This window comes from Capricornis sumatraensis, chromosome 1 (assembly GCF_032405125.1).
Source record: "Capricornis sumatraensis isolate serow.1 chromosome 1, serow.2, whole genome shotgun sequence".
Lineage (NCBI taxonomy): Eukaryota > Metazoa > Chordata > Mammalia > Artiodactyla > Bovidae > Capricornis > Capricornis sumatraensis.
The window spans coordinates 241,906,321-241,932,007 of NC_091069.1; the positions used below are offsets into that span (position 1 = coordinate 241,906,321).

Genomic DNA, 25,687 nt, shown 5'->3' on the forward strand with positions numbered 1-25,687 from the left:
CTTTGTTTCCCCTTTTATGTGCCCATATGAACTCCCCAGTGAGACTGTAAACCCAACAGGGCAGAAACTGTGTCTTCTTTTTACTGGGATTCCCAAAGTCCAGCAAAATGTCTGGGTGCCAACAGATGTTTAGAAGTGTGATACATGATAATGAAAGGGAGACTTACCTTGCTCTGAAATCCAACAGATAGTCTAACAATCTCAGTGGGAGTTTTGTGCCCCAGGCTCCAGGCCAGAGGTCAGTGGAGTAACCTGATCTGGAAATAGAGCTAGTCTGCGCTTCCGGAGGAGTCTGTCGAAAGCCCTTCTCTCCTTTGCCCCAGAACAAGTGCTCCATCCTTGAGGCCAACACAAGCAACAGCCTCCCTGCCACCTGTCAGTGAATTGCTGCCAGAGTGTAATTGTACCGGATGCTGTGAGAGGAAGCCTGAATTACAGGAGGCTTCAGCAGGGCCAACAGTGCCTTTTCTTACCTGTTAATGAAGCCTCATTAGAGACAGCAAGAAACCGTGCTGAGAACTGGAAGCACCAGTCTGCTGGGCTTGCCTTGCCAAAGGATGATTAACTTAATGATTTACGGCAGCTGCTCTTTGAGACTACAGAGCTGAGGAGACTGAGTGTGTGCGGCCGGCACAGTGTGCTGTCTGCTGGAAGCTCAGGAGGGTGTACAAATCCATTCTCCCCTCGCTTCCAGGTTCTGGGAAATGCACAGCCATTCAGATCCAGAAGTACCTCATTCTGATGGCCGGCCTTCTGAGGCTCTCCAGCTGTGTTTAAGTTAGGGATTTAGATCATGGCTGGGGAACAAAAATTCACCATAATAAGTAAAAAAGAAAAGCAGAGCCCAGTGAACGGGCATTCTATAAAGTTGGCTGCACACTCTTCTGGGGAGGCCCTGGTACCCATGGCTTCAGTCACGGGCACCCCTGGGTGTGCAGCTATGGAGGGGATTGGTGCTTTCTGAAATGCAGCTGTAGGTGGTGTCTTGACTATTTCTGTGCTTCAGACAACAAAGGGAATCATGCAAATATGCCACGCAAACTAAATAGCTGTCCTGCCCACCTGACTTAGTAATACAATTCCTTTGATCCTGGGAGCCAAAAGGGAAACCAGTTGGAGTGATTTCAACCAGGGGATCCCTCATGTCTTACCTCGCTTCTCTTTCTAACTTTCTTAAAGGTAAATAAGATTCCATTTGTTTATGTTGACCTTGGCTATTTGGAAGCCCAGGAACTGAAGGAGGGGGTCTTCAAATGTGCCCATGTTGGACACACTGCCCTGTCTGGATTAGCTGCTTATGTGAGGACAGAGACTCAGCTTGGATCATTTTTTAACTTTGGTCTGTAATTCTGAGTGACAGGTGTGCTGATAGGAGCTTGGGGGAGGAATTAAGAAGTTAAGTCTGGGCTGTGTGTGTGTGGTTTTGGAGGCACTGAGAGCCTGTGCTAGGACACAGGTGGTGGTTTCAGTTTTAATCAGAAGGCAGGGGCGTCTCGAATGGGTAGGTGGCAGATTCATGAACTATATTTGGCTGGCCTGAGCCCTGAGAGGGCTGGGGAAGGACCCTGGAAGAATGTTCTGAGGCTGCAAGTGTAGGCAGCCACAATCACAACCTAATTCGTCTCCCACAGATTTAAACTGAAGTTCCCTTTAAACTGATTGAGAGAGGTGCTCTGCCAACAGCAGTGAAATGTGGGTGTCTGCGTATAACTATTCATGCAGAGCACACTAAAGACACCTGAATGCTCTGTGATCACGCTACATGCTGACCCCCTCTAGCAAGAATATTGTTTTTTTCCCCCAATGGTGGCAATCTGGTATGCTGAGCACAACTCTCACCCCAGAAGCACATTTATGTTGATAAACCCATGAGCAGCTGACCCTTGAATAATGAGGAAGATGGCATCATGCTCCAGGACCCTTCTAGAAGCCTTTAAGAATGGCCCCATGAGGGAAGGCCAGGTAGGTAAAGTGATATCCATCTCTATCTGATAGTGGGTTGAACAAGGTGGGCAGACTGGAAGCCACACACAAAGCATTTATTTGAGAGGGGCAAGGGAGGTTGCTCGAGCTACAGACTACTTGAATTAAGGCAGCAGGACCCTATCCTCTTCCAGGAAGCTTTTCAGCTCAAGCTGAACCAACCAGGAAATCCAGCTTGGGGTGGGGAGTGGGAAGGGTGAGGGGAGATGGGGGTTGGGGGTGTAAGGGGGTGGGGGGGAATTCCTCAGGGAACTTCATTGGTCACTTGGTGAGGAAGCCAGCATTTTCTTCATGAAAAATGGGTATTTCTCCATTAGCTGAAACAAACAAAACCCCAAAAACACATCTGAGTGAGAAAAGCCATGGATGATGAAAATTAGTAAAGACATCACAATAGGATTATAGGGAAGGTAGATGTTTCACAGAAAGAATTTGGCCTTTGGAACAAGACAGTTTGAGTTTCAACTCCTACCTCCACGGTTATTAGCTGTGTGACCTTGGGTAAATGACTTAAGCTGTCTTTGATTTTGTTTCCTGTCTGTAAAATGGGCATAATGATGTGGTTCTGGCAGAGTTTTGAGGGGAAATGAAGATAGCGTAGAGCTTGAGACTGTGCTGGCACATAGCAGGCACTCACTGGATGGAGTTCTTGAAGTAAATTTAACCTATCTTGTTACTTTTGTGTTTCAGTTATTCATACGCACCTGAAAAAATGAGCGTTGTTATGAACATCTAGCTTTTATAATCAACAGAAATCAATCCAATAAAAAGACAGATGGAAACAGGAGTTGGATGCCATGTTTTTCGTTTGAAAGGAATGAGTGTTAGGTTGCTTCCTGGCCCTCTCACCTTCTAAGAAGGGGATGGCACAGACCACAGTGAGAGCCAGGACACCTGGGATCCAGCTCTGCCACCCTGTGGGACCATGGGAAAATCTTTTTCTGCTCTGGACTTCTTATTCTCTCTGGAATCATGAGCCATTGTACTACATAATCAACAAGTCATCTCTTAGCCTTGCTATTCTATTTCTCATTCAATGTGTGCCATAGAATGGACCTTGGAGGGCATGAAGATACAGAATTATGATGAAAGAAAGGCTTGAATTTCCTTAAAGAATTGGCAAGGAAGCTGAGCCCCAAGCCTCATGCCTATGCTTCAGGGTGTCCTTACCCATTAAAAAAGTACTGCTATACACATATGTATGTGCATGGTGTATATGTATATCTACCACACATATGAATATATGTGTGTTATATATGTATAGGTACCACATAGACACATAAATGTATATATACCACATACACACATATATGTACATTGACATACACATGTCATTCCCAACCTCTCACCTCTGTCCACTATGGAGGCTGGAAAAGCTAAATAGTTGCTTTCCCAGCTTCCCTTGCAGGTAGATCTAATCATGTGAGCAGACTCTGGTTAATGAGATAAGAGAGAAAGTCTTTTATGGGTTGCCATTGCCTTCTCCACATGAGCAGCCTAGCCTACCTCATTTGTGAAACTTTCAGGTGAACATGGTTTATGCCCTTGCTGCTCAAAGTGTGGTCTGTGGACCAGCAGTACAGGCATCACCTGAGAGTTCTGTCAGAAATGCAGAGTCTCAGGTCCTGTCTCAGACTTAGAGAAGCAGAATTTGCATTTTTAAAAAGATGCCCAGGCTTGGCATGTTTCAGGAGTGTTGGTTTATAGCTTCATTAATAAGGACTTACTACATGCAATGGCACCCCACTCCAGTACCCTTTCCTGGAAAATCCCATCAATGGAGGAGCCTGGTGGGCTGCAGTCCATGGGGTCGCTACAAGTCAGACATGACTGAGCGACTTCACTTTCACTTTTCACTTTCAAGCATTGGAAAAGGAAATGGCAACCCACTCCAGTGTTCTTGCCTGGAGAATCCCAGGTATGGGGGAGACTGGTGGGCTGCCGTCTATGGGGTCACACAGAGTCAGACACAACTGAAGCGACTTACCAGCAGCAGCAGCAACATGCAGCAGAAAGCATTGCTAACAGCTACCATGTAGTATGAGTTAAGTGTGAACCATATAGGTGTGTCTATAGGTGTGTGTCTATATGTCTGTATACATGAATAGATACTGACGTCCACACATATATTTATACACACATAAGTATATACTATATATTCACCTATATATTGTGTTGTTGTTTAGTTGCTAAGTTGTGTCTGACTCTTTGCAAACCCATGGACTGTACCCCCAGTCTCCTCTGTCCATGGGATTTTCCAGGCAAGAATTCTGGAGTTGGTTGCCATTTCCTTCTCCAGGAGATCTTGCCCACCCAGGGATCCAACACTTGTCTCCTCCTTGGCAGGTGGATTCTTTACCACTGAGCCACCAGGGAAGACAAAAACTATGTACATATGAATGGAAAAATCTTGGGAGGACAGTCAGGCTGTGGGAGTTGAGGGGGTGTGCTGGGAGGTGATTTCTCCTTTTTACATTAATTACTTCAATAGTATTTGAGAAAATGTTTAATCGAAACCTATGAGTACCTATCCCTCTCCTAACAAAGCTGAGCAGAGACGCACCTGCTCTCCTCGCGGTCCAGCAGCGCGTGGTAGGATGCCACGTCCCGCTGCAGCTGGCATTTGTGCGACAGCAGGTGCTCCCGGGCCTGCAGCTGCTGCTCCGCCTCCGCGCGCATCTCCCTGAGCTCCGCCTCCAGCCTGTTGACCACCGCTCCCAGGTTCTGCAGCTCGATGTCGTGCCAGTGCTTGGCGTCGTGCAGGGTGTTCTCCAGGCCTCGCTTCTACAAGAGAGGGAACGCGGGCCAAGCCTGAGGCCGACGGACAGGCCCTGGGAAGAGGGAGGCGGGCAGAGCAGTGGGAGGGGCTGGCCTCGGCCTGGTCTGTCCGTTTCTCCCAGGACGGTTACCTTGACCGACGGAGGTAGCTCATTGGGGAAGTAATGAATCCTCCTGGGGGAGGCCAGAGTCTTGTTTAGTCTAATTCACTGATCCTTCCTATGGGGGTGGAGGTGGAGAGGGAGAGGAGGAAGAAAAAGAGGGTAGGAAGACCAGAAGGGAGGGCCTAGGAGAAAGAATGATGAGAGAAAATAGAGGGAGATGAGTGAGAGAAGGAGAGAGAGGAAAGGAGAGAGAAATACACACACACACACACACACACACACAGAGGAGGCAGTCTGTAGGTGTTCAAAGAAATTTTGCAGTCTTCTCCCTGAACTGCCTCCAAGCCCTTTTGCTCCTGACTGCTCACGCTCTGGGCCCCTTCCTTCCTCTGTGAACCCCTACTCACTGTCCTGCTGGGAGGCTGTCTCCTCCTGCACGCTTCCCACATTCCACAGTCAGAAATAGTGTCTCTGGTCTCTATACCCTCGGCATGTCTTTCTTAGTGTTTGGGTAGCACACTGGGCTAGTTCTTCCCCAGCGGCCGCTTCGCCCTACCCTTAGCCCGTCTCTCTCTGAGCTGAGCTGCACCGGTTGGTCTCTACCAGACTCACGACTTGGTCACTCCTGTGTTGATGTGTCCAGCACAGATGTCTCCCTACCCAAGCAGACTTGCTACTGAGGTTCTTCCTAGAAATATACACAGGTTGTGGGCACCTCAAATCAAGGTGTTCAAAATGAAGCCTTTGGTTTCCTTCCAAACCTGCTGGCCCCTCCTTTCCTGTGCTCCAGCTGGTGAACTCAACAGGAGCTAGAAACCAGGGAAAGATATGCCCCTGATCCTGCTTCCCTCCCAAATTCAATTATCAGAGTCCTGCCTCTTGTATATTCTGAAACATTTTCCCATTTGTGCCCCCTCTGCTCCAGCCACCAATACCCTGGATGGATGCTTATCTCCTCTCATCTGGAGGAACCTCCGTGGCCTCCCAGCTCATTTCCTCTGACTGTAGTTCCTCCTCCTCTGCAGCACAGCGCCCCACCACCACCACCCCACTGCTAACAGCAGCCACTGTGTGCTGTCTAAAGCCCAAATCTGCTTGTGTCCCCCTCCTCCTCACCTGGCTACTCCTATTTACCCCATGTCCAAGATCAGGGGTCACCTTTCTTAGGAAACCTCTTGTGCCTGCCACCACCAGGCTGGATTAGGGGGTCCCTTCTCTGGGTTTCACAGCTTCCCAAGCACACACGTGCCCTTGAAGTGGGCTGAGCTTCTTAGGGGCATGTCTCCTCTATCAGATGCTGAGCTCCTTAAGAGCAGGAACCTGGTCTCTATAACCCCAGAGATAAGATAGGACCGGATACAGAGCAGGTGTGTGTGTGTGTGTTGCCTAGATAACAGCACTTGTATTATGGTTACACTTACTGTCCTATCTCCCCACTAGACTGAAACTTTCTTCTCATCTTCCCATATACCAAGCCCTGCAAACTGAAGGGCTTTACTGACCAGTAAACACCTTTAAAAAATGGTATGCATCTTTAACAGTTTTTAGTAGTTCTAATTATGTAGTCCTATAATTTAGAATTTGGCTTTTTATATGACACATAAGAAACAAATATCTTTCTAAATTGGACTGAGTCTTGTTGAAACAAGTTTCTGTACTCTCTTTTGACTATTGTGACTGAAATGGAAGATTCTTGCTCAAGACGTCATCTTGAATCACGACTACTGTTAAGCAGAGGCTACCATATTATCTTATTTAAATCTTCCTATCTTTACAGGATATGAGAATGTTGAGTCAGATTCCCATCCTAGGTATGTCTACAGGTGGCAAAATGTGATTAGTAGAAATAAATATAGATCAGTGTCTGATTTGGTTATTATTTGCTGGTAAGATCTGGGGTGCTAACTCTACCTACTACGCTTGGCATTCAGTATCAGATGATCCTTTGCAGGCCTCAAAACTCTTATGAGCTGTGAGATGGGAAACCCATATGACTACAGTTAGACAGTCGAGAGTTAAACTTGACACAGAAAAGGCCAGGCAGTCCTGGCCTACTCACTAGAGCTCGTAAGGACTCCGTCTCAGCCTGCAGGCTCTGGATTTGGCAGGAAGTGTTGTGCAACTCCACCCTGAGGGCTGCAGCCAGCTTCTCTTCCTGGGTCTGGGCCCTGCGAGCCAGTTCCGCCTGTTGCTGTGGAGAGTCAGGAGTGAGCAGAGGAGCCACAGCCTGAAGCCGTCGTTCCCTCTCACCCTCTTGGAAACAGCCATTTGACTTAAAAATCACTTTTTTTTTTTAATAGGTGCTCACATGAACTTGTATTCCAATGCTTAAGTAATTTGATCATATAATGCTTGCAAATAGAATAAAATACAAAAGATCTTCTAAAGGATATATAGTAGAAAGTCACCTTTTCTTCCTGTGCCCTAATTACTTCATTGTGTTTCTAGTTTCTTATATCTCCTACCAGAGCTATTTCATTCATTTATAAACAGCTGCACATGAGCACCCCTCCTTGCTTTGGTACTTAATACCTTTTTAGAAACTATTCTATAGCAGTGCATGCAGATCAATTACATTCTTTTTAAGGGTTGCATGATATTACCTTGCTTGGAAGTAGTGTGATTATTTGGAAGTTTCCCACTGATTGACACTTAGCTTGTTTCCAGTCTTGGCCTGTTATGAACAATGACGCAATCCCTCATTTTCCATACATGGGGAGATCTTTGAGGGGTAAACTGCTGAGTCAAAAACATAGGCATTTCAGACTTCTCTGGTGGCTCAGTGATTAACAATCTGCCTGCCAACGCAGGGGACACAGGTTCAGTTCCTGGTCTGGGAAGATTCCACATGTTGGGGAGCAACCAAGCCTATGCACCGTAACTACTGGAGCCCTTGTGCTCTAGGGCCGGCAAGTCACATGCTGCAGCTACTGAAGTCTGTGTGCCTAGAGCCCATGCTTAGCAACAAGAGATGCCCCTGCAAAGATAAGGTGGTGCACCGCAAAGAAGGGTAGCTGCAACTTGCCACAACTACAGAAAGCCTGTGTGCAGCAAAGAAGATCCAATGCACCCCCCCAAATTAATTAATAATAAAAAACCCAGTGCCAAGGGGTCATCAGGAAGGATTATAAAAAAAAATGTAGGCGTTGTAACCATGATAAACTTTGGAAATTTGAATTCCTTCCAGCGTTGCAATTGTCCTACACCTTCCTCCAACAAGGGGTGAACCAACTCGACCTGAAAGCTGCTGTTTTCCTGTAAAGATCCATCTGACCACCACTGTGAATACAGGGGGAAGATCTGTATTTCTCCCCAGAGCGAGATGGACACATTCTGATTCCTCCTACATTCAAGAGAGTGGGTCACTGCTACTCCTCTTTGCTTGAGAAAAGGGAAAACACCAGAGTTCTCCCTCATGTTTCTTCAGTGCAGTCCAATGAAAGGTCTCCAGGTCAATGACATAGGAGAAAATAAACTGCTTTCTCTCCTAGGTTACCGGCTTTCTGAGTTTCCCATCTTTACCACATATGAATACTTATTTATAGAATTACGCCCAAATAGTCCAACCTAATTGACTGGCTAGACAATCCCAAATCAAAAGACTCACATCTCAGTAGCGGTTCTGCTAATTCTTGCTGTTTGAGGTCTATTAAGAGCTCAACTAAAATGTCCATTAAATGCCAGGGAGCAGCTGAAGGACAGCAGAACCCGTGGGCTCAGCTCTGACTGGTGGGCCCATGGCTGTGCATCTCTGGCCCATTATTCAGCCTCTCTGAGTTCCAGTCTGTACCCTTAGATGACGTTGGGTGGGGAATGATAAGCATATGATCACTGCCTCCTGGGGTCACTGTGAGGCTCCTATCAGTTATGCATGTGGAAGTTTTTAGAACCTTAAAAGTGTGCAAATATTGGCTCTGTATATTTTCTATATGTAACAAGGAATAGTAGCTAACAAATGAGTTTGAAAAAGTCCCTATAGTTGAATACTCCTAATGATAACTAATGGGCTTCCCAGGTGGCTCAGTGGTAAAGAATCTACCTGCCAATGCAGGAAACACAAGAGATGTGGGTTCGATACCTAGATCGGGAAGCTTCCCTGGAGGAGGAAATGGCAATTCAATCCAGTATACTTGCTTGGAAAATTCCATGTACAGAGGAGCCTTGTGGGGTACAGTCCATGGGGTCACAAAGAGTCAGACATGACTGAGCTTGTAGTTTGAAATCAGCCATGGTGAGAGTACTTACACCATGGAAACTGGCAAACACTACAAATCAGGGGTTGAATTATTGTTTTGTTGATTGTGCAGACTTAAGAAAGGGATGCAGAAAGTGTTAATAATGCAGATTAAACTTAAAAGTGGGTCATGTCTATAGCTATTGCATTGATAATGTCACAAAAATTAGAGGGGCTATCCTTCCAGTATTTGAAAATTACTATGTGATTCACAAAGAAGTCACTCATAACACTGATGAATGAACTCATTAAAGTCAATGAAAATATCAACCAAAATTCACAGCAGAGTTGTCCTCATTCCTATGATGTGAGTGACTTTTTGTTTAATTTGATATTAATAATCAAGCAGTTTTCTGATTTTGTGACACTACAGTTGATGACAGAATTATTAAAATGGCTGGCAGATTTTGTAAGAAATAGCAAGTCACACTGAAGCTATAGGTTCTAATGGAAAAACAAAGTATTTTATCTTAAAATTTGTTATTTCTAAAATAACATAAATAAAATATCAACAGAAACTTTTATGTTACCTCTAAGTAGTATATGCAGAGTACATCATGGGAAACGCTGGACTGGAAGAAGCACAAGCTGGAATCAAGATTGCCGGGAGAAATATCAATAACCTCAGATATGCAGACGACACCACCCTTATGGCAGAAAGTGAAGAAGAACTAAAGAGCCTCTTGATGAAAGTGAAAAAGGAGAGTGAAAAAGTTGGTTTAAAGCTCAACATTCAGAAAACATTCATGGCATCTGGTCCCATCACTTCATGAGAAATAGATGGGGAAAGAGTGGAAACAGTGGAAACAGTGTCTGACTTTATTTTTTGGGGCTCCAAAATCTCTGCAGATGGTGATTTCAGCCATGAAATTAAAAGACGTTTACTCCTTGGAAGGAAAGTTATGACCAAACTAGATAGCATATTGAAGAGCAGAGCCATTACTTTGCCAACAAAGGTCCATCTAGTCAAGGCTATGGTTTTCCCAGTGGTCATGTATGGATGTGAGAGTTGGACTATAAAGAAAGCTGAGCGCTGAAGAATTGATGCTTTTGAATTGTGGTGTTGGAGAAGATTCTTGAGAGTCCCTTGGACTACAAGGAGATCCAACCAGTCCATCCTAAAGGAGATCAGTCCTGGGTGTTCATTGGAAGGACTGATGCTGAGGCTGAAACTCCAATACTTTGGCCACCTCATGTGAAGAGTTGACTCACTGGAAAAGACCCTGATGCTGGGAGGGATTGGGGGCAGGAGGAGAAAGAGATAACAGAGGATGAGATGGCTGGATGGCATCACTGACTCGATGGACATGGGTTTGGATAAATTCCGGGAGTTGGTGATGGACAGGGAGGCCTGGCGTGCTGCGATTCACAGGGTTGCAAAGAGTCGGACATGACTGAGCGACTGAACTGAAGTAATAATATGAATATGACTGGCACATAAATACATGTGTTTACATTTCCCTGCAGAGAGAAGTTGGGAAATGTCACCAGCACAGCATGAGTTAGAGCTGGGCACGAGGGGAAGTCCAGTCCCATGGAGGCACATTTCAGTTCCTTGGTGGCAGGCCTGGGGTAAAGCTGCTGGCCAAGGAATGAACTGTCCCTCTACTGTATTCAGATCATGTAGTCTGTGGTTCAGTGGTACACGCTGGTCTCTGGAGAGATGAATCCACATGCCTCAGTTTTATTAGCAAAATGCTGTACCCAAATGTTTCCCAAGTATTCTTAGACAGCGAGCATGGTTTGTCACATATATGAATACTTATTCAAACTGTTTTTATTTGAATCACTTCACTTTTTCTTTGTAGATAAATGTCTTTAAAAACGTGATCTGCAGTTAAGTTCTCAAATATTAATGTGTGGCCGCATCATCTGCGAGACCTTGTGAAAATTCAGATTCTGAGTCAAGAGGTCCCGAGCAGATCCCAGGAATGTGCATTTAAAACTTCCATGCGATGCCTGGTCCATGGAGGCAAAGTTCTAGGTTGTTACAGAGACTGATAAACTGTATTACTTGCCAAAGATAAAAGATAACTGAAAAGTCAATAAAGTGAAAACAAGCCACTGATTGCATTCTAACAAATGCTGCTTGCCAAGCTGCTGAATCTCAAAGCTGCTTTTCTCTTTGTTGAAAGGTAGAATGAATAAACATAAGAGAAGTGTTAGTGACGTCCTAGCACGAAATGGAAACTTTCTTACACCATTTAAAAAATTAAGGTGGAAAGAAAAAGAAACTAATTTGATCCCTATGGGTTTAGATATTGTTTTATATCACATCCCCAACATTCTCAAGAGGAGAAGGGATGACAGAGGATGAGATGGTTGGATGGCATCACTGACTCAAACAAGGTTGAGCAAACTCCGGGAAATAGTGAAGGACAGGGAAGCCTGCTGTGCTGCACTCCATTGGGTCACAAAGAGTTGGATACGACTTGGCGACTGAACAATAATGACAACCTTCTTAAATCAGCTTGCCGAAAATGATACTTGCCCTTCATATGGGGACAGTCAATTGTTTCAACTCACCTAAAAGTATAACATGTTCTTCTCCAATGGCTTTTATTTATTTAATTAATTTATTTTTATTTTTTATTTTTTATTTACCAATGGCTTTTAGATTTATGTTGACCCAGCACCTCCAGATTTCTCCTCATACACCAAGGAGCAGGTGTGTGTTTCGAGCCCCTCAGCATGGGAAGGGAGGCCCTTGATCTGTGGTTCAGTGCCATTGCTGGGATGTGTCCTGAGGCTTGCCAACCAGCTTGAAACCTTGGCTCCGCCGTGCAGGAGCTGGGCTACTCAGGTTTGCACTCCAGTAATATTTCTGGGGCAGGAGAGCATATTGGCATTTTGAAATATGGTAAAAATTTTCAAATTAATTTTTACAAATTGGTATGGTGTTGCACATGAAGGATGGATGTGAAAGAAGAAGAGCAGCAGGCTGTCAAGGAAGTCAGAATGAAGAATTGGATGGTAAAGAGCCATCCAATTGGAGGGGAAAAGATCCATCTCCATACTTTGCTGATTAACGCTGCCATTCTTCCAAACACCCTGGGCACTGGAAAGGTGACTCGGAAATGGTGATTGTGTGGTATGAGGGGAGAGTGAGAGTTTAAGAGAGGCACAGTATGGAGAACAGTGACGTGGGTCCAAGCTGAGCACTGAACATGAGTCCAGCTGAGCACTCAAGGGTGGACGTGTGCCGTCTGCCTTTCCCTGAGCAGTTGCTGCGTGGGCTCTGGAGTCTCACAAGCTCTCTGGGTTTTGCAGCTGGGGAACAGCTTTATGAGAGCATCGGTCTGCCCACGTCCTTGCTCACGTCCTTGCCCTTAAGCTTCTCAGATCTCACAGGATTACACTGACCTCATTATGGTCACTTTCATAGAGAAAGGGAAAGCAATGGGTTCCTTGGAGAAGCAGGGGTCTCTGATCTTGCTCCACAGAGGAATCTTATGCCCGGTGGGCTACACTCCAAGGGGCTCTCAAAGAGTTGGACATGACTGAGCAACAAACACTTTCATTTTCACATCCACAGGGAAGGCACAGAATTGTGGCCTGGAAAGATCCTGACAGAAGCCTGGCATAACCTTTTGGTTCCTCAAGACAAAGCCCTCCCAACCTCACACATGATGTCATTTGTGCTCATCCTTAAAAAAGAGGATGAATCAAGGTCTCCCTGCTCCCCAGCTCCCCACCCACTTCATGTGATCTGTCTGGGTCAGCCTAGCAGTGAAGAATGTTGATTCTATAGTTAGAACACATGGTTTGAATCCTATCTCTGCCATGTCCTACCTTTGTGATCTTGGGTAATTTATCTAACCTCTCTGTGCCTCAGTTTCCTTCTCTATATAATGGATGAAATCACAGTAGCTATCTCAGGTTAGGAAGAGGAAACAAGAACAGGCCTTTCAAGTGCTCTGGACACTGTTTGGCACTTGGTAAACCCTTAATAAGCTCCTGCTTTCCTGGCTCGGCTCACTGTCTTGCGGAAGAGTGGTCTTTCTGTCCACTACCTCCCACCTGCTCCCCAGCTAACCTCACACTAGGGTGTACCACCTTGTGTGCAGGAACAACTTCGTACTCGCCCCTCAACTTCCATCCCAGGCACCTAAACTCGTTTTTACCCCTAGAACACACCCAATGACCTTTATTTAAGGTCAACAATGTGTCCCAGGTACAGGTTTGGGACTGCAGTAGAGTAAGATCTACCATGGAATTAAATCAAATCTCCTTTTCATTAGGAGGACTAGCTGTCATTAGTATGATTATAAGGCACTTCATAGTCACAAGTGTCATATAAATGCTATTTAGCTGAGGAAAGCTTTTGCCAGGCAGCTACCCCAGCCAGATGTAGGATTTACTAGGGAGAAGGCTGGATGCCACCCAGGAGGACTTGGGTTCTCCTTAGTGGGAATTAAAAAGAAGTTCTTGTCTCCCTCAGTGAAACATCAAGACTGGCAGAAGAGCTGGCCTGGCTTGGCTGAGCCAAGTCTCTTCTTGAATTTACACAAGAGCTGTTTGGCTGCTGAAGGTGCTCTCTTTAGGGTACAGGAGCAATTCGCAGCCTCAGTTGAAGCTGCCAAAGAAAACCCATGGGAGCGCGTGGTCTGGCAGACCCCTGCCTTCTTGGTAGTGTGCAAGCATGCCCGCTGATGAAAGAAGCAGAAGAGGCTTAGGAAGGAGGAGTATTCTGATGAGAAAAATAGATTTTTCTTCCTAAAGTAATTATTGAAAAAGTTGAAAAGACAGCGTTTTTGCTCTGGTTCATGGAGATCACCCCATTCCTAAGAAGGCTCACCTCTGCTCTGTCCCTGCCAGGAGACCAAATGTTGAATACAAGTCACCCTACCTTAATGTCTCAGAGATTTGTGTTGTCTTGTCTTTGCAGATCTCTTGGTTTAGAAGTAAGATCCCTATGCTTTTTTTGGGAAAGAGCTACTGTTAAGAAATATCCAAGACAGCTTTGAGATCAGCAGAATCAGGTGCCAGAAATGGCCAAGAATTGAAGCCAGGGACCTTCTGTCCACAGCACCAAGCTCAGGGCCTAGAGCCTGGTTTGTGCTTGACAAACGGCGTCTGAATGAGTGAGCGAGTGAAGATTTCTTGGTAGAAGGTGTGAGGACAAGGTTGTAATGGCGAGCGATACCGTGATGGCCAACTGGGTGTTGACCAGTCGTGGGGATGAAAACGCAATATAGGAAGTGAGGACCTGGGTGCGCCCTCGACAACACCTGTGATTGTGCTGGGTGGTCAGGTAAAGAAGAGGGTGAGACAGCCTCTTCATCTTTCCTACTCTTGACTCTCCACACCTGCCCCTCCTGCACCAGCTGGGTCATACCACCACAGCACACAGCTACAGGGACCAAATTCTAGCCCCTGGCTCCTATATAACACTTCCTTACAGGCTAACAACAACTTTTGAAAGCTAGCTGGAACCACCATAAAGTAAGTAAAAAGACCAGTGACAGGGAGGTCCCTGGTGGTCCAGTGGTTAGGACTCTGTGCTTCCACTGCCAAGGTTTGGTTTATTCCCTGGTCAGGAAACTAGGATTCTGCAAGCCATGCAGTGTGGCTAAAACAAACAACAAAAAAAGACAAGTGACAAGTGACAAGCTAGGAAGATATTTGCAACTTATATCATGAAGAGAGAATTAATTATTTCTCTAATGTACAAACAGCCACTACAAACCACTAATAGGGTCCAAGACCTAATAAAAATGGGCACAAGATATGATCTGATAGAATACACAAAAGCAAATATGGATGAAATTCAGCCATGATGTTCCAACTTCCTCATAATATGGCAAAGGCAAAATAAAAGTATGCTGAAAAACCATTTTTACCTGTAATATTGGCAAAGATCACAAAGAGATCACAGTGCGAGAACTCAGTCTTGATGAGGATGCAGGGAATATATATTCTCAAACATTTCTAATGAGAATTGTTATAACCTTTACGGAAGGTAATTTGGCAATGTTTATCAAAATTACTGATTGCACATAATTTTTGCTCCAGCAATTCCATGTCTATAAATTTATCCAACAGATACATTTTTATATTGGGAAAGGAGGGACAAAGAAAGTTAGTGACTAATCATTTATAATATTATAGGAAAGATTGGAAGCCACCATTCATCAACAAGGTGCAGGTTAAATAAACCCTGGGATACACATTAGCTGGAACAAAGGTTGGCAACTTTTCTGTAAAGGGCCAGATAGTAAATGTTTTAGGCTTGGCAGACCATATGGTCTCTGTTGCAACTACGCAAATCTGCTGGTATAATGCAAATACAGCTGTAGACAATATGTAAATGATGAGCATGGCTACATTCCAATAAAACTTTATTTGCGGAAAAACAGGCAGCAGGTCAGATATTGCTTGCGGGCCAGATTTAGCTCTGTTGCCCTCTGTGGTACAATATTGTGCAGCTAAGAAGCAGTGTGTTCCAAATAACACTATTTGTGTAAAAAGAGAGAAAATATGTACATATTTTCTTGTATATGCATAAAATGTCTCTGAAAGGGCACATAGGAAAAGGGTGACATTTATTGACCCAGCAACAAAGACTGGGTGCCTGGGACATGGGTGAGGTGACATTTTTCACTGTTTATTATTTTGTACATTTTGAATTTTGAACCAAGTGAAGGTATTAGATATTAAAATGAATAAATAAAATAAGAAATAAAAGTAAGCTGGCGCTCTTTTCAAAGCTGACTCTGTGGTGTTTTTATGAGGTTTAGAAATGCTACATGATTCCTCTTCAGTGCTTACTGTAAGGACTTATTTCACGGAAAAGCCATTGAGATTATAGCCAACTCATCAGCACACAGGGACCCCCAGATTACAGATACTCTCGGAGTCTGCTCCCCCAAAGGAACTCCTCCAGTTGACTATCATGGCAGGACCATATGGAGCTTCTAATTTCCCAACTTACAGTTGAGTGCCTGAAATGCATTTAATCCAAGTTCATATATCCTAGAAAATATTGACTCCTCCAGGTAAAAGCAAGCAAAGAAAAGGGACAGACACGGCAGCCTGTATAAAATATCTACCCCACAGGGCAAGCTGCTGTTTGTGAATGCAGATGACATGGTGCCATGTTATCCAGAGCTTCCAGCTGCTCATGGGAAGATCTAGATCCATGCTGTCCAGTATGGTAGCCACTAGCCAACACACAGTGATTTATGTAAGAAGTCATAAAAAATAAATCAAGAGTTCAGGTTCGCAGTCGTGTCAGGCACATTTCGGGTGCTCAATAACCATGACTGAGCCGCCTCACTGGACTGCTGCACACGTTACAGAACAGCCCCTCCCCACGCCTGCCCACGGACATTGTCATCAGAGGGCACCACTCCAGTCCGTCTCAGTGTCTTCTCCCGCTCTAAGTCAGCAACAACCAGAAACCTCACAATTCATCTCCATCTGTTCACCTCTCTTCATTCTTAACCGTCTCCCCAATCTGTCATCCTGACTATTTGAGGCATGATGGTTACAGCATAGACAAAGTTTCTGACCACAAATGTCTTAAACTGATCTGAGGCAAGTGTGGCCTCCTGTCAGGGCAGGAGGCATGGGGGCAGTCTATTTGCTGTGGAGTCCCTGCCCCTGAGAGATTCATTAGAGCACCGCACCTGCCCACATTAAACAAGCTTTTGGTTATTGTGCACATCACCCAGCTGCAGCGAAGAAGGGACAGAGATGCAACTTCTAGGAATTGGGAGGCGGGCCTCCAGTTCCATCAGGGGCAAACTGAAGTGGTTAAGGTCAACCTTTCAATCCCTAAGCAGCCTGACTCAGAAACTTTGGGAACCCTTTGTCTGCAGAGTGGCCCCATTTCCAGGAGGACCGCACACTGTAAGGAAAACATCAGGTGGAAGAAACATGGGATTATATATACCATGATGGACTGACACTGACATAAAAGGCTATGCATGGGTGTGTGCCAAATCTCTTCAGTTGTGTCTGACTCTTTGTGATACTATGGACTGTAGCCTTCCAGGTTCCTATGTCCATGGGATGCTCCAGGCAAGAATACTGGAGTGGGTTGCCATGCCCTCCTCCAGGGGACCTTCCTGACCCAGGGACCAAACCCCCGTCTCCTGCATTGCAGGTGGGTTCTCTAGCACTGCGCCACAGGGAAAGCCCACAAAAAGACTGTAACAGACATTTAGGACTACATTCCTGAAAGTGTCTTTTTGGCTACCCAGAACATCATTTTCCTGTTGATGATATGATGCTTGATGTATTTGCAGCTGTGAAAGAAAAACTTAGTAGAAACAGCCTGGTTGCAGGGAAACTAGAAGCTCCCAGCTCTTTCTCCGCCTTTTCTCCCTTTCTGCTTGCTTTCCTTTCTTCCTTCCTGGTTGCAGAAAACACCTCTGAGAAGTGGGAATAACAAGAGTTCCTACTTTTGAGGCTGTTTGAATGAACAGAAAGGATGTCAGAGGTCTAGCCAGCACAAATGGCCTCACGTGGTTATTGGTTTAATTTTTGAATTCTATTAATAATCTTCTAACAATAAGGGACAGATGACTTCAATGCACCCGTAAGTTCTGCAAAAGTTTTAGAAAGAAGAGCACTGTAAGATCTTAACCTAGCCAAAGTCTGGGTAGAGCATACTTGCACTCAGGACTCTCTGTTTTCTTTGTTACTCTACAGAGTGGAAATAGCTCAGCACATGAATCTAGGAAACAGGCTAATAATAGTGACCCTGCTGGATTTCCCAAGGTGGTCTTTTTAAGGTCTGCTAGTTGCAGACCGGGTAGTGTGTTCCATGGCTAACCAGGTGGTCTGGAGGGTGGTGTGGCATGCTGTTGGAGGTTCTCAAGGTATACCCAGATATCCTGAGTTGGGTAACCACAGCAAACAGAAAAGAAAGGGCCAGACTTTAAAACACTCTAGAAATTCTCTGGACCAACCTGATGCCCCAGTCACTGAATCTTGCAACTTGAGAAGCTCCAGAAACTGGACCACTGTGGGAATGTAAATTGATACAGACACTATGGTAGACAGTATGGAGATTTCTTACAAAACTAGGAATAAAACTACCATATGACCCAGCAATGCCACTATTGGGCATATATCCTGAGAAAACCATAATTGAAAAAGACACATGTACCCCAATGTTCATTACAGCACTATTTACAATAGCCAGGACGTGGAAGCAACCTAGATGTCCATCAATAGATGAATGGAAAAAGAAGCTGTGGTACATAAATGCAATGGAATATTACTCAGCCATAGAAAGGAACACATTTGAGTCAGTTCCAATGAGGTGGATAAACCAAGAGCCTATTAAACAGAGTGAAACAAGTCACAAAGAGAAAAACAAATATGGTATATTAATGCCTATATATGGAATCTAGAAAGATGGTACTGATGAGCCTATTTGCAGGGCAGCAATGGAGATGTAGACATAGAGAACAGACTTATAACATGGGGCTGGGGTTGGGTAGGAAGGGGAGAGTGGGGATGAATGGAGAGTATAGCATGGAAACAAATACACTAACATATGTAAAATAGATAGCCAGTGGGAATTTGCTGTATGACTCAAAGAACTGAAACTGGGGCTCTGTGATAACCTAGAGGGGCTGGATGGGGTGGGAAGTGGGAGGGACGCTCAAGAGGGAGGGGACATATGTATACCCATGGCTGATCCATGTGGATGTATGGCAGAAACCCACACAATATTATAATTATTCTTCAATTAAAAGTAAAAAAAAACAAACAAAACAAAACCTGGGCCACTGAGGTTCCCAACATCTGTAACACCATGACTAGAGAGAACCTATCGGGAACTTCTTTACAAGATTTACCAATTAAGAGTTGGCAGGAAAGTGGTAGCAGATGCTGATAGCACCCACCTTGACTCCTTAGGTGACACGTTAGTTCTCCCCAGCTTCCTTCCCACTGCCAGATTCTGTACCTGGGAGCTCTCTCTGAAGACTCTGAAAGGTCACTCAGCTAGCAGATGTCAGATGACTGACAGGAGAGGGTATTACTACCCCAGCTTCCTTATCTCTCTTATATTCTTTACTGTCCCCCAGACCCACCGTGGGGATGCTCCAGTCTCTCAGAGTGGGAGCTGGCTGGATAGTGTGTTCTTTGTTGGTTCACTTCTCTGCTTCCTGCAACTTCCAAAGAAACTACCTACACTTCAACATTTGTCTCAGGATCAGTTTCTGGGGGAATGTAAATGAAGACAAATTAATCATGTCAATTAATTTTTAGCCTCTCCAGACTGAGAGGTAATTAAATACATGTCTGTATTCTCTCTGCAAAAGGTTTTGAAAGCAGTGTGTACTAAGCTATTTCACATTTACGCTTTGCTGCCAAGAAACCAACAAGAGATGTTCAGGCCGGACAAAAGTCAGCCCCCGAGGGCATGATGGCAACTGACAAAACTATTTATTGGAGGACTTTGGCTGTCAGTTCTGATTGCTGTGGATGATTAGAATTCACTCATTCTGCAAATATTTTCAGAGCTCCGCCTCTCTGCAAGAGGCCCGCTGGAAGCATTAGCCAAACTGAAACAAATACTGTCTGTATTCTCTGAGATGTAGCTTTCAGATTACTCTATCTAAAATTTAAAAAAAAAAACTCTAATGGATCTGTTTAGAATTAACGTTTGAACGACTGTTGGGCTGATGATGATTCTCAAGAGGGTAAGGGAAGAATAATAACTAACAAATTTTTTCTTTTTCACGTGATGCACAATTTATTTCTGTTTATTACAGTGCCCCTCCACCCTTCCCCAGAGAGATAATCACTATGATGTGGTAAGGACCCCGGGGGTGTTGGGACAGAAGCAAGTTTGCAAACTGCTGGGTCAGTATGATTTAGCTTTGGGAACAGGGCCAAAGAAAAGTGACAGCCCAGTGCAGAGAAAGGGTCCCTGGACCCAGACTCAGGAGAGCTAAACAGTGGTGTTACAGCCAGCTCTGTGACCTCAGGACATCAACTACCCTCTGTGGGTCTTAATTTCCTCATGGCACCCCACTCCAGTACTCTTGCCTGGAAAATCCCATGGACGGAGGAGCCTGGTAGGCTGCAGTCCATGGGGTCGCTAAGAGTCGGACACAACTGAAGCGACTTAGCAGCAGCAGCAGCAGCAAAATGAGGGTATGGGACAGATGGTCTCTAGGGTCATTGTAAACATTCATGAGTCCCCTAAGAAACAATGGACCCAAACCAAATCTATGTTTTGGTTTCACTTTCTCTGTGCTATTTCACCTCTCACCATTGTGGAGGCTGTAGTTCAATGGAGTTACTAGGCACTGTTTGCTGTGCATTTGTTCGTACTGTGTATTTGCTGTGTACTCTTTGTAGTGACCTGGCCCAAGGAGTTGAAAGAAGAGGTGTTGGAAAGGGGTAGAGGGTAGAGAAGTGGGGAGTGGAAGACACTTTCTGGACTGGAGATTTTGGGGGGAATCCACATTTGCGAAGACCCTGTGGGGAAGTTTCCTATTGATATGTGGGAGCAGGGGTTGAGGAGGGCTGAGAAAAGAAAAAACAGAAAAGGCCTTCCTCATTTCCTTTTGGTCGATTTGATCAACCCATGGTCCCCAACCTTGGCTATGTGTTAGAATCATCAGTGAGCTTAAAAGCCAGGAAGTCCCTCTCCTCCTTCTGATTTAATTGGTCTCGAGCCTGGGTATTTTTTGAAAGGGCCCTGAAATAATTTTGCTGTGCAGTCAAGATTGAGACCCACTCAGTGGTCACCAAGACCTCAGAGCAACCCTCTTGCCTTCTTTCAAATTCTATCTTATTTTTCTCACTTCTTTCTGCTTTCTTTCCTCTTCTGGTCTTTCATCCTCTGCCTCAGAATTCCAGAGTCATGAATTGGTGGGAGATGGAGAAGGGAAGAACAAACTCTGTGCTTTCTATTTTCTGGTTAAATTCTTTCTTATTTCTGAGGTCTAATAAAAGATGCTTTCCCTCCACGAATATAAATCATACTATTTAAGAAAAGTTTGAGAAATACTCAAAAACAAGAAAGAAAACACACCACAACATGAAATGCGTCCTTCGCTTAAAGACAACCACTGCTAATGCTAATACCTTTACATTACAGGGTCTTTTTCTTTCTGAGTTGTTTTTTTTTTAAGGGAGACCTTTTCTTTATAGCTTAATTAAGGTATAATTGTGTTAAGTCGCTCAGTGATGTCCAACTCTTTGCAACCTCATGGACTGTAGCCCACCAGGCTCCTCTGTCCATGGGGATTCTCCAGGCAGGAATACTGGAGTGGATTGTCATGCCCTCCTCCACGGGATCTTCCCAATCCAGGGATTGAACTGAGGTGTCCCACATTGCAGGAGGATTCTTTAGCATCTGAGCCACCAGGGAAGCCCAAGAATATTGGAGTGGGTAGCCTATCCCTTCTCCAGGGGATCTTCCCGACCTAGGAATTGAACCAGAGTCTCCTGCATTGCAGGTAGATTCTTTACCAGTTGAACTACCAAGGAAGCCCTAAATTATATAATTATAATGGTATAATTGAAGTACAATAAACTTCCTTCTGACTTTTTCTTGAGGCTTAGCTTCTTTGTTTGAATGCTTTACCCACCGTGTATAGCAGGGGTCAGCGATTACAGTCCAAAGGCCAAATCTGGCCCACTCACTTCCTGTTTCTGAAAATAAAGTGTTATTGGAACACAGCCATGCTCAGTGATACTTTCTGTCCACAGCAGTTTTCATACCACAGTGGCAGAGCTGAGTACTGCAACAGAGGACCTCTGGCCCAGGAAGCCTCAGTATTTACTATCTTGTTCTATACAGAGCAAGTTTGCTGGCCCCAGGTACATACCTTTCTCTACTCTCTTTATTACCCCCATTTTACATTATTGCCTGAGCAGTCCCCATACTGCTGTCAATGCTTCATGAATCTAATTTCTAATAATTGTCTGATATTCTACTGCATGCTCAGGTTGTGGCTTACTCTTTCTCCTGTTGATAAACATTTATCTGTTTTTCCTCCCAATTTTTTCACCCTTGTAGTAATAAATGCTTCAGTGGGTATATACGGATGTAAACTTTATATTTTCAATTATATCTTTAATGGAGCCTAGATTATTCAATTGGCAGGTAAGGGCATTTTAAAACTCTCGATACATACCATCAAATCCCTTCCTCAAAGATGTCAGACTGGTTTGTGCTTCCCAGTACCCACATGCTTGCCAACATTGAGTATTAACATTTTAAACATATTCTGCATTTAGACAGGTAAACAAAAAACTATGGCTGTAAATTGCATGTCTTTTTCTGTCTGATGAGATTGAAATGGTTGCTTTTCTTCTTTCACATCTTGGCTGCTATTCATCTTTGCTTGGCCTCCTTCTGCACAGGGCAGAGTGAGGGTGCTGGTCTTGCCTCTCACCTTAGCTTGGAGCAAGGCTCCCGCCTGCACCCGGTTCTTTTCAACATCTCTTTCCCAGTGAATTCTGATCGTCTCAAGGATGTCATCCAGCCCAGTGCCAATGGGAACATTCAGTTGTTCCAGCTCAGACCCTGCCAGCTGTTTGTACAGCATTTTCACATCCTGAAAATGACAACATACACTTCAGTGAGTTCAAGAGGAGAAAGAAAAGACATGAGGTTCTAGCGGCCAAAGCCCAGCTCCATGAGCGATACTTGGCTTCTCATTCTGCTGCTGCCCATCGTGGGGCTTCACAGAGACAGGCAGCTTGGGCACCATATTCTCTTTCCCCTAGGATGCATTTCTTAAGTTGGTCTTCACAATCCCAGACTCACCCAAAGCAAGACTCAAGATAAATCACAACACAGAGTAAGCAACAAAAGTAAGATGAAACTCATGAATTTCATCAAGTCAGAGTAGGCGGAAAGAAAGTTAAAGATAACTGTGAAGTTTTTAAAAGGGGGTAACTTTCAAAAAGGGCGACAAACATGGAACTAAGAACAGGAGGAAGTGGTTAGCTCAAGGCTAGACAAAAGAAGTGACTTCCCAGTGTGAGCGTGGTTAGGTGGGTTTTCACTGTTTCAGCTGCAAGCATTTTAGGGCTTGGATCAGTGGCAGGTGCGACGTAGTTTAGAATCAGCGCAGTTCTGCAGGACACTGGACCACATCCCCATTGGTGGGCCCCTTTGGTCTTGTCACTCTGATCTGACCTAATTTTATTATAACGTGTGACTAAGCCACAGCCTGGATCTACTCTCAGAGTTATTTCGTTTGTTCTGTCTAGTGTTGAAAGAAGGTCCGAGCTAGAAACCTTGGGAGATGCTCCCTTTAATTCAACACACATTCCATCATTCACTGCTGCCTGGACCTGCTTCCTCCCCATTTATGTATCTGCCTGGTCCCTGAAGCAATTTGAGTTTGAGACTCAAGATAACCTCACCTGCTATAAGAATCTGAAAATATTTTATCGGTGTTTTACCCACAGCCCAGAGTAATTGACACAGAAAGGCTGTCGTCACTTGTGTTGTGAAGCTTAGCCAGACGGGTGAGGGCTTCTGGACCTGTAGACAGCCCGGTCCCCACCTACCTCTTCGTAGCTCCTGGACAGAAAGCCGAGTTCTCCTTTCAGGCTTTCTATTTGACTCTCCAGATCCATTTTTGATGAATTCGCTTCATCAATGACTTTATACAGAGAGTTAATTTCCTCTTCTGCTGCCTTCCTAAACGGCTGCTCATTTTCGTACCTGTAGGTAAAAGAACCCAATCAGCAAGATTGGATAACCCCAAAGAAAAACAATCAGATTATAAATGTGACCAACAGGCTAATTATGGGATAGTCAGGAAATGAATATTAAAAGTCAGTGTTTCAGTGGGTGTGAAAGAAAGAAAAGAAAGTGAAGTCACACAGTCGTGTCCAACTCTCTGCAACCCCATGGACTGTAGCCTACCACGCTCCTCCGTCCACAGGATTTTCCAGGCAAGAGTACTGGAGTGGGTTGTCATTTCCTTCTCCTCAGTGGGTTTGAGGACACTGTTAAGGCAATTGTTACATATTGATTTATTAAAATGAAAATGATTGCAGCCAACTGCTGAAAACAGGGCACCTGGGCTAACAAAGTATGAGTCTCATGGAGCACTGGAAGCAAGGAGCTCTAGGGAAAGCTTCTCCAAGAGACCATATCCAGGTAAGGGGACCAGTACTGTCATCATTGTTCTAATTTGTCATCCTTTTAACCTGGGGATACTTTAACAAACATTACTGAGAATCTGCTAATTACCAGACTGAAGTGAAGTGAAGTGAATTCGCTCAGTCATGTCCAACTCTTTGCAACCCCATAGACTGTAGCCTACCAGGCTCCTCCGTCTCTGGGATTCTCCAGGCAGGAATACTGGAGTTGGTTGCCATTTCCTTCTCCAGGAGATCTTCCCAACACAGGGATCGAACCTGGGTCTCTCGTATTGCAGGCAGACGCTTTACCATCTGGGCCACCAGGGAAGTCAATAATCTCAAAATGAAGAACGTGTTCCTCTCTCCAAAGAGCCCATGTAAAATTTCAGGACTGTGGCTGCAAACCCAGGTGCCTTCAGAGGCCAAGATGGGGATATAGACGAGTGACAAGGGCCAGGTCTGGGCCAAAGTGAGAGATGGGGATTGACGCACCTAGGGACACACATGCTTCAGCAACAGGGGCCCTGCTGCCCATCCCCTCCCCAACACTGCAGCGTCAGAAGGGGTGTGCCTTTCTCTTCTACAGAAACTGGAGACCTGGATTTATATGTGAACTATGCAATAACACGGGGCTTTCCTGGCAGCTCAGATGGTAAAGAATCTGCCTGCAGGAGACCCAGGTTTGATAACTGGGTCAGGAAGATCCCCTGGAGGAGGGTATGGCTACCCACTCCAGTATTCTTGCCTGGAGAATTTCATGGATAAAGGAGCCTGGTGGGCTACAATCTGTGGGGTCACAAAGAGTCAGACAATACTGAGTAACTAACACACAGACACACATACACACACAGATAGAAGTGTGAAACCATCACCTCTGAGTCACTTCAATCTCTGGTTTGCACAGGCCTTTTTTCCTAACAACTATCCAACATCTTTTCCAATTTCTCCCAGTGTCGCTCCTCTCCTCCACCGCCATTCACTCAGTCACATTTCACATGTTACCTTCATCTATCCACAGAAGGGAGATGTCTCATACCTCTCATTCCAGAAAGCATCTTAAGGTCTTAGAATTTTAAGGAACTTTAGCGTTTAACTATTGCAGCTCCTGCCAGGTGACAATCCCCCGACGGTGTTATTGATAGGTGATCATGCAGGCTCGGCTTCAAAACTTCCAGCAATGGGACCTCATTGCCCAAGGCCACCAGGCCATTTTTGAATGATTCTAACTATTGCAAATTTCCTCTTTCAAGAGCTTTAGTTTCAGTTCCTAAAAGAGTCTGAGTTCCATACTCTGCAACACCTGAAGTCAGTCTAAATCCTTCACTGCTGCTAAATTGCTTCTGTCATGTCCTACTCTGTGTGACCCCATAGATGGAAGCCCACCAGACCTCCCAGTCCCTGGGATTCTCCAGGCAAGAACACTGGAGTGGGTTGCCATTTCCTTCTCCAATGCATGAAAGTGAAAAGTGAAAGTGAAGTCGCTCAGTCATGTCCGACTCTTAGC

General features: G+C 44.9%; 1 protein-coding gene across 1 annotated transcript in view; it reads right to left on the reverse strand.

Annotated features, from left to right (window-relative positions):
* Window positions 1-376: 376 nt before the first annotated feature.
* The window catches only part of BFSP2 (beaded filament structural protein 2), a 71,866-nt gene continuing 46,555 nt past the window's right edge, over window positions 377-25,687 (reverse strand). Inside the window, exons 3-7 of the mRNA XM_068969327.1 lie at window positions 23,602-23,758; window positions 22,476-22,637; window positions 6,925-7,056; window positions 4,547-4,767; window positions 377-413 (exon numbers count right to left, since the gene is read on the reverse strand). Coding sequence (XP_068825428.1) covers window positions 377-413; window positions 4,547-4,767; window positions 6,925-7,056; window positions 22,476-22,637; window positions 23,602-23,758 — 709 coding nt within the window. The remainder of the gene's footprint in view (window positions 414-4,546; window positions 4,768-6,924; window positions 7,057-22,475; window positions 22,638-23,601; window positions 23,759-25,687) is intronic.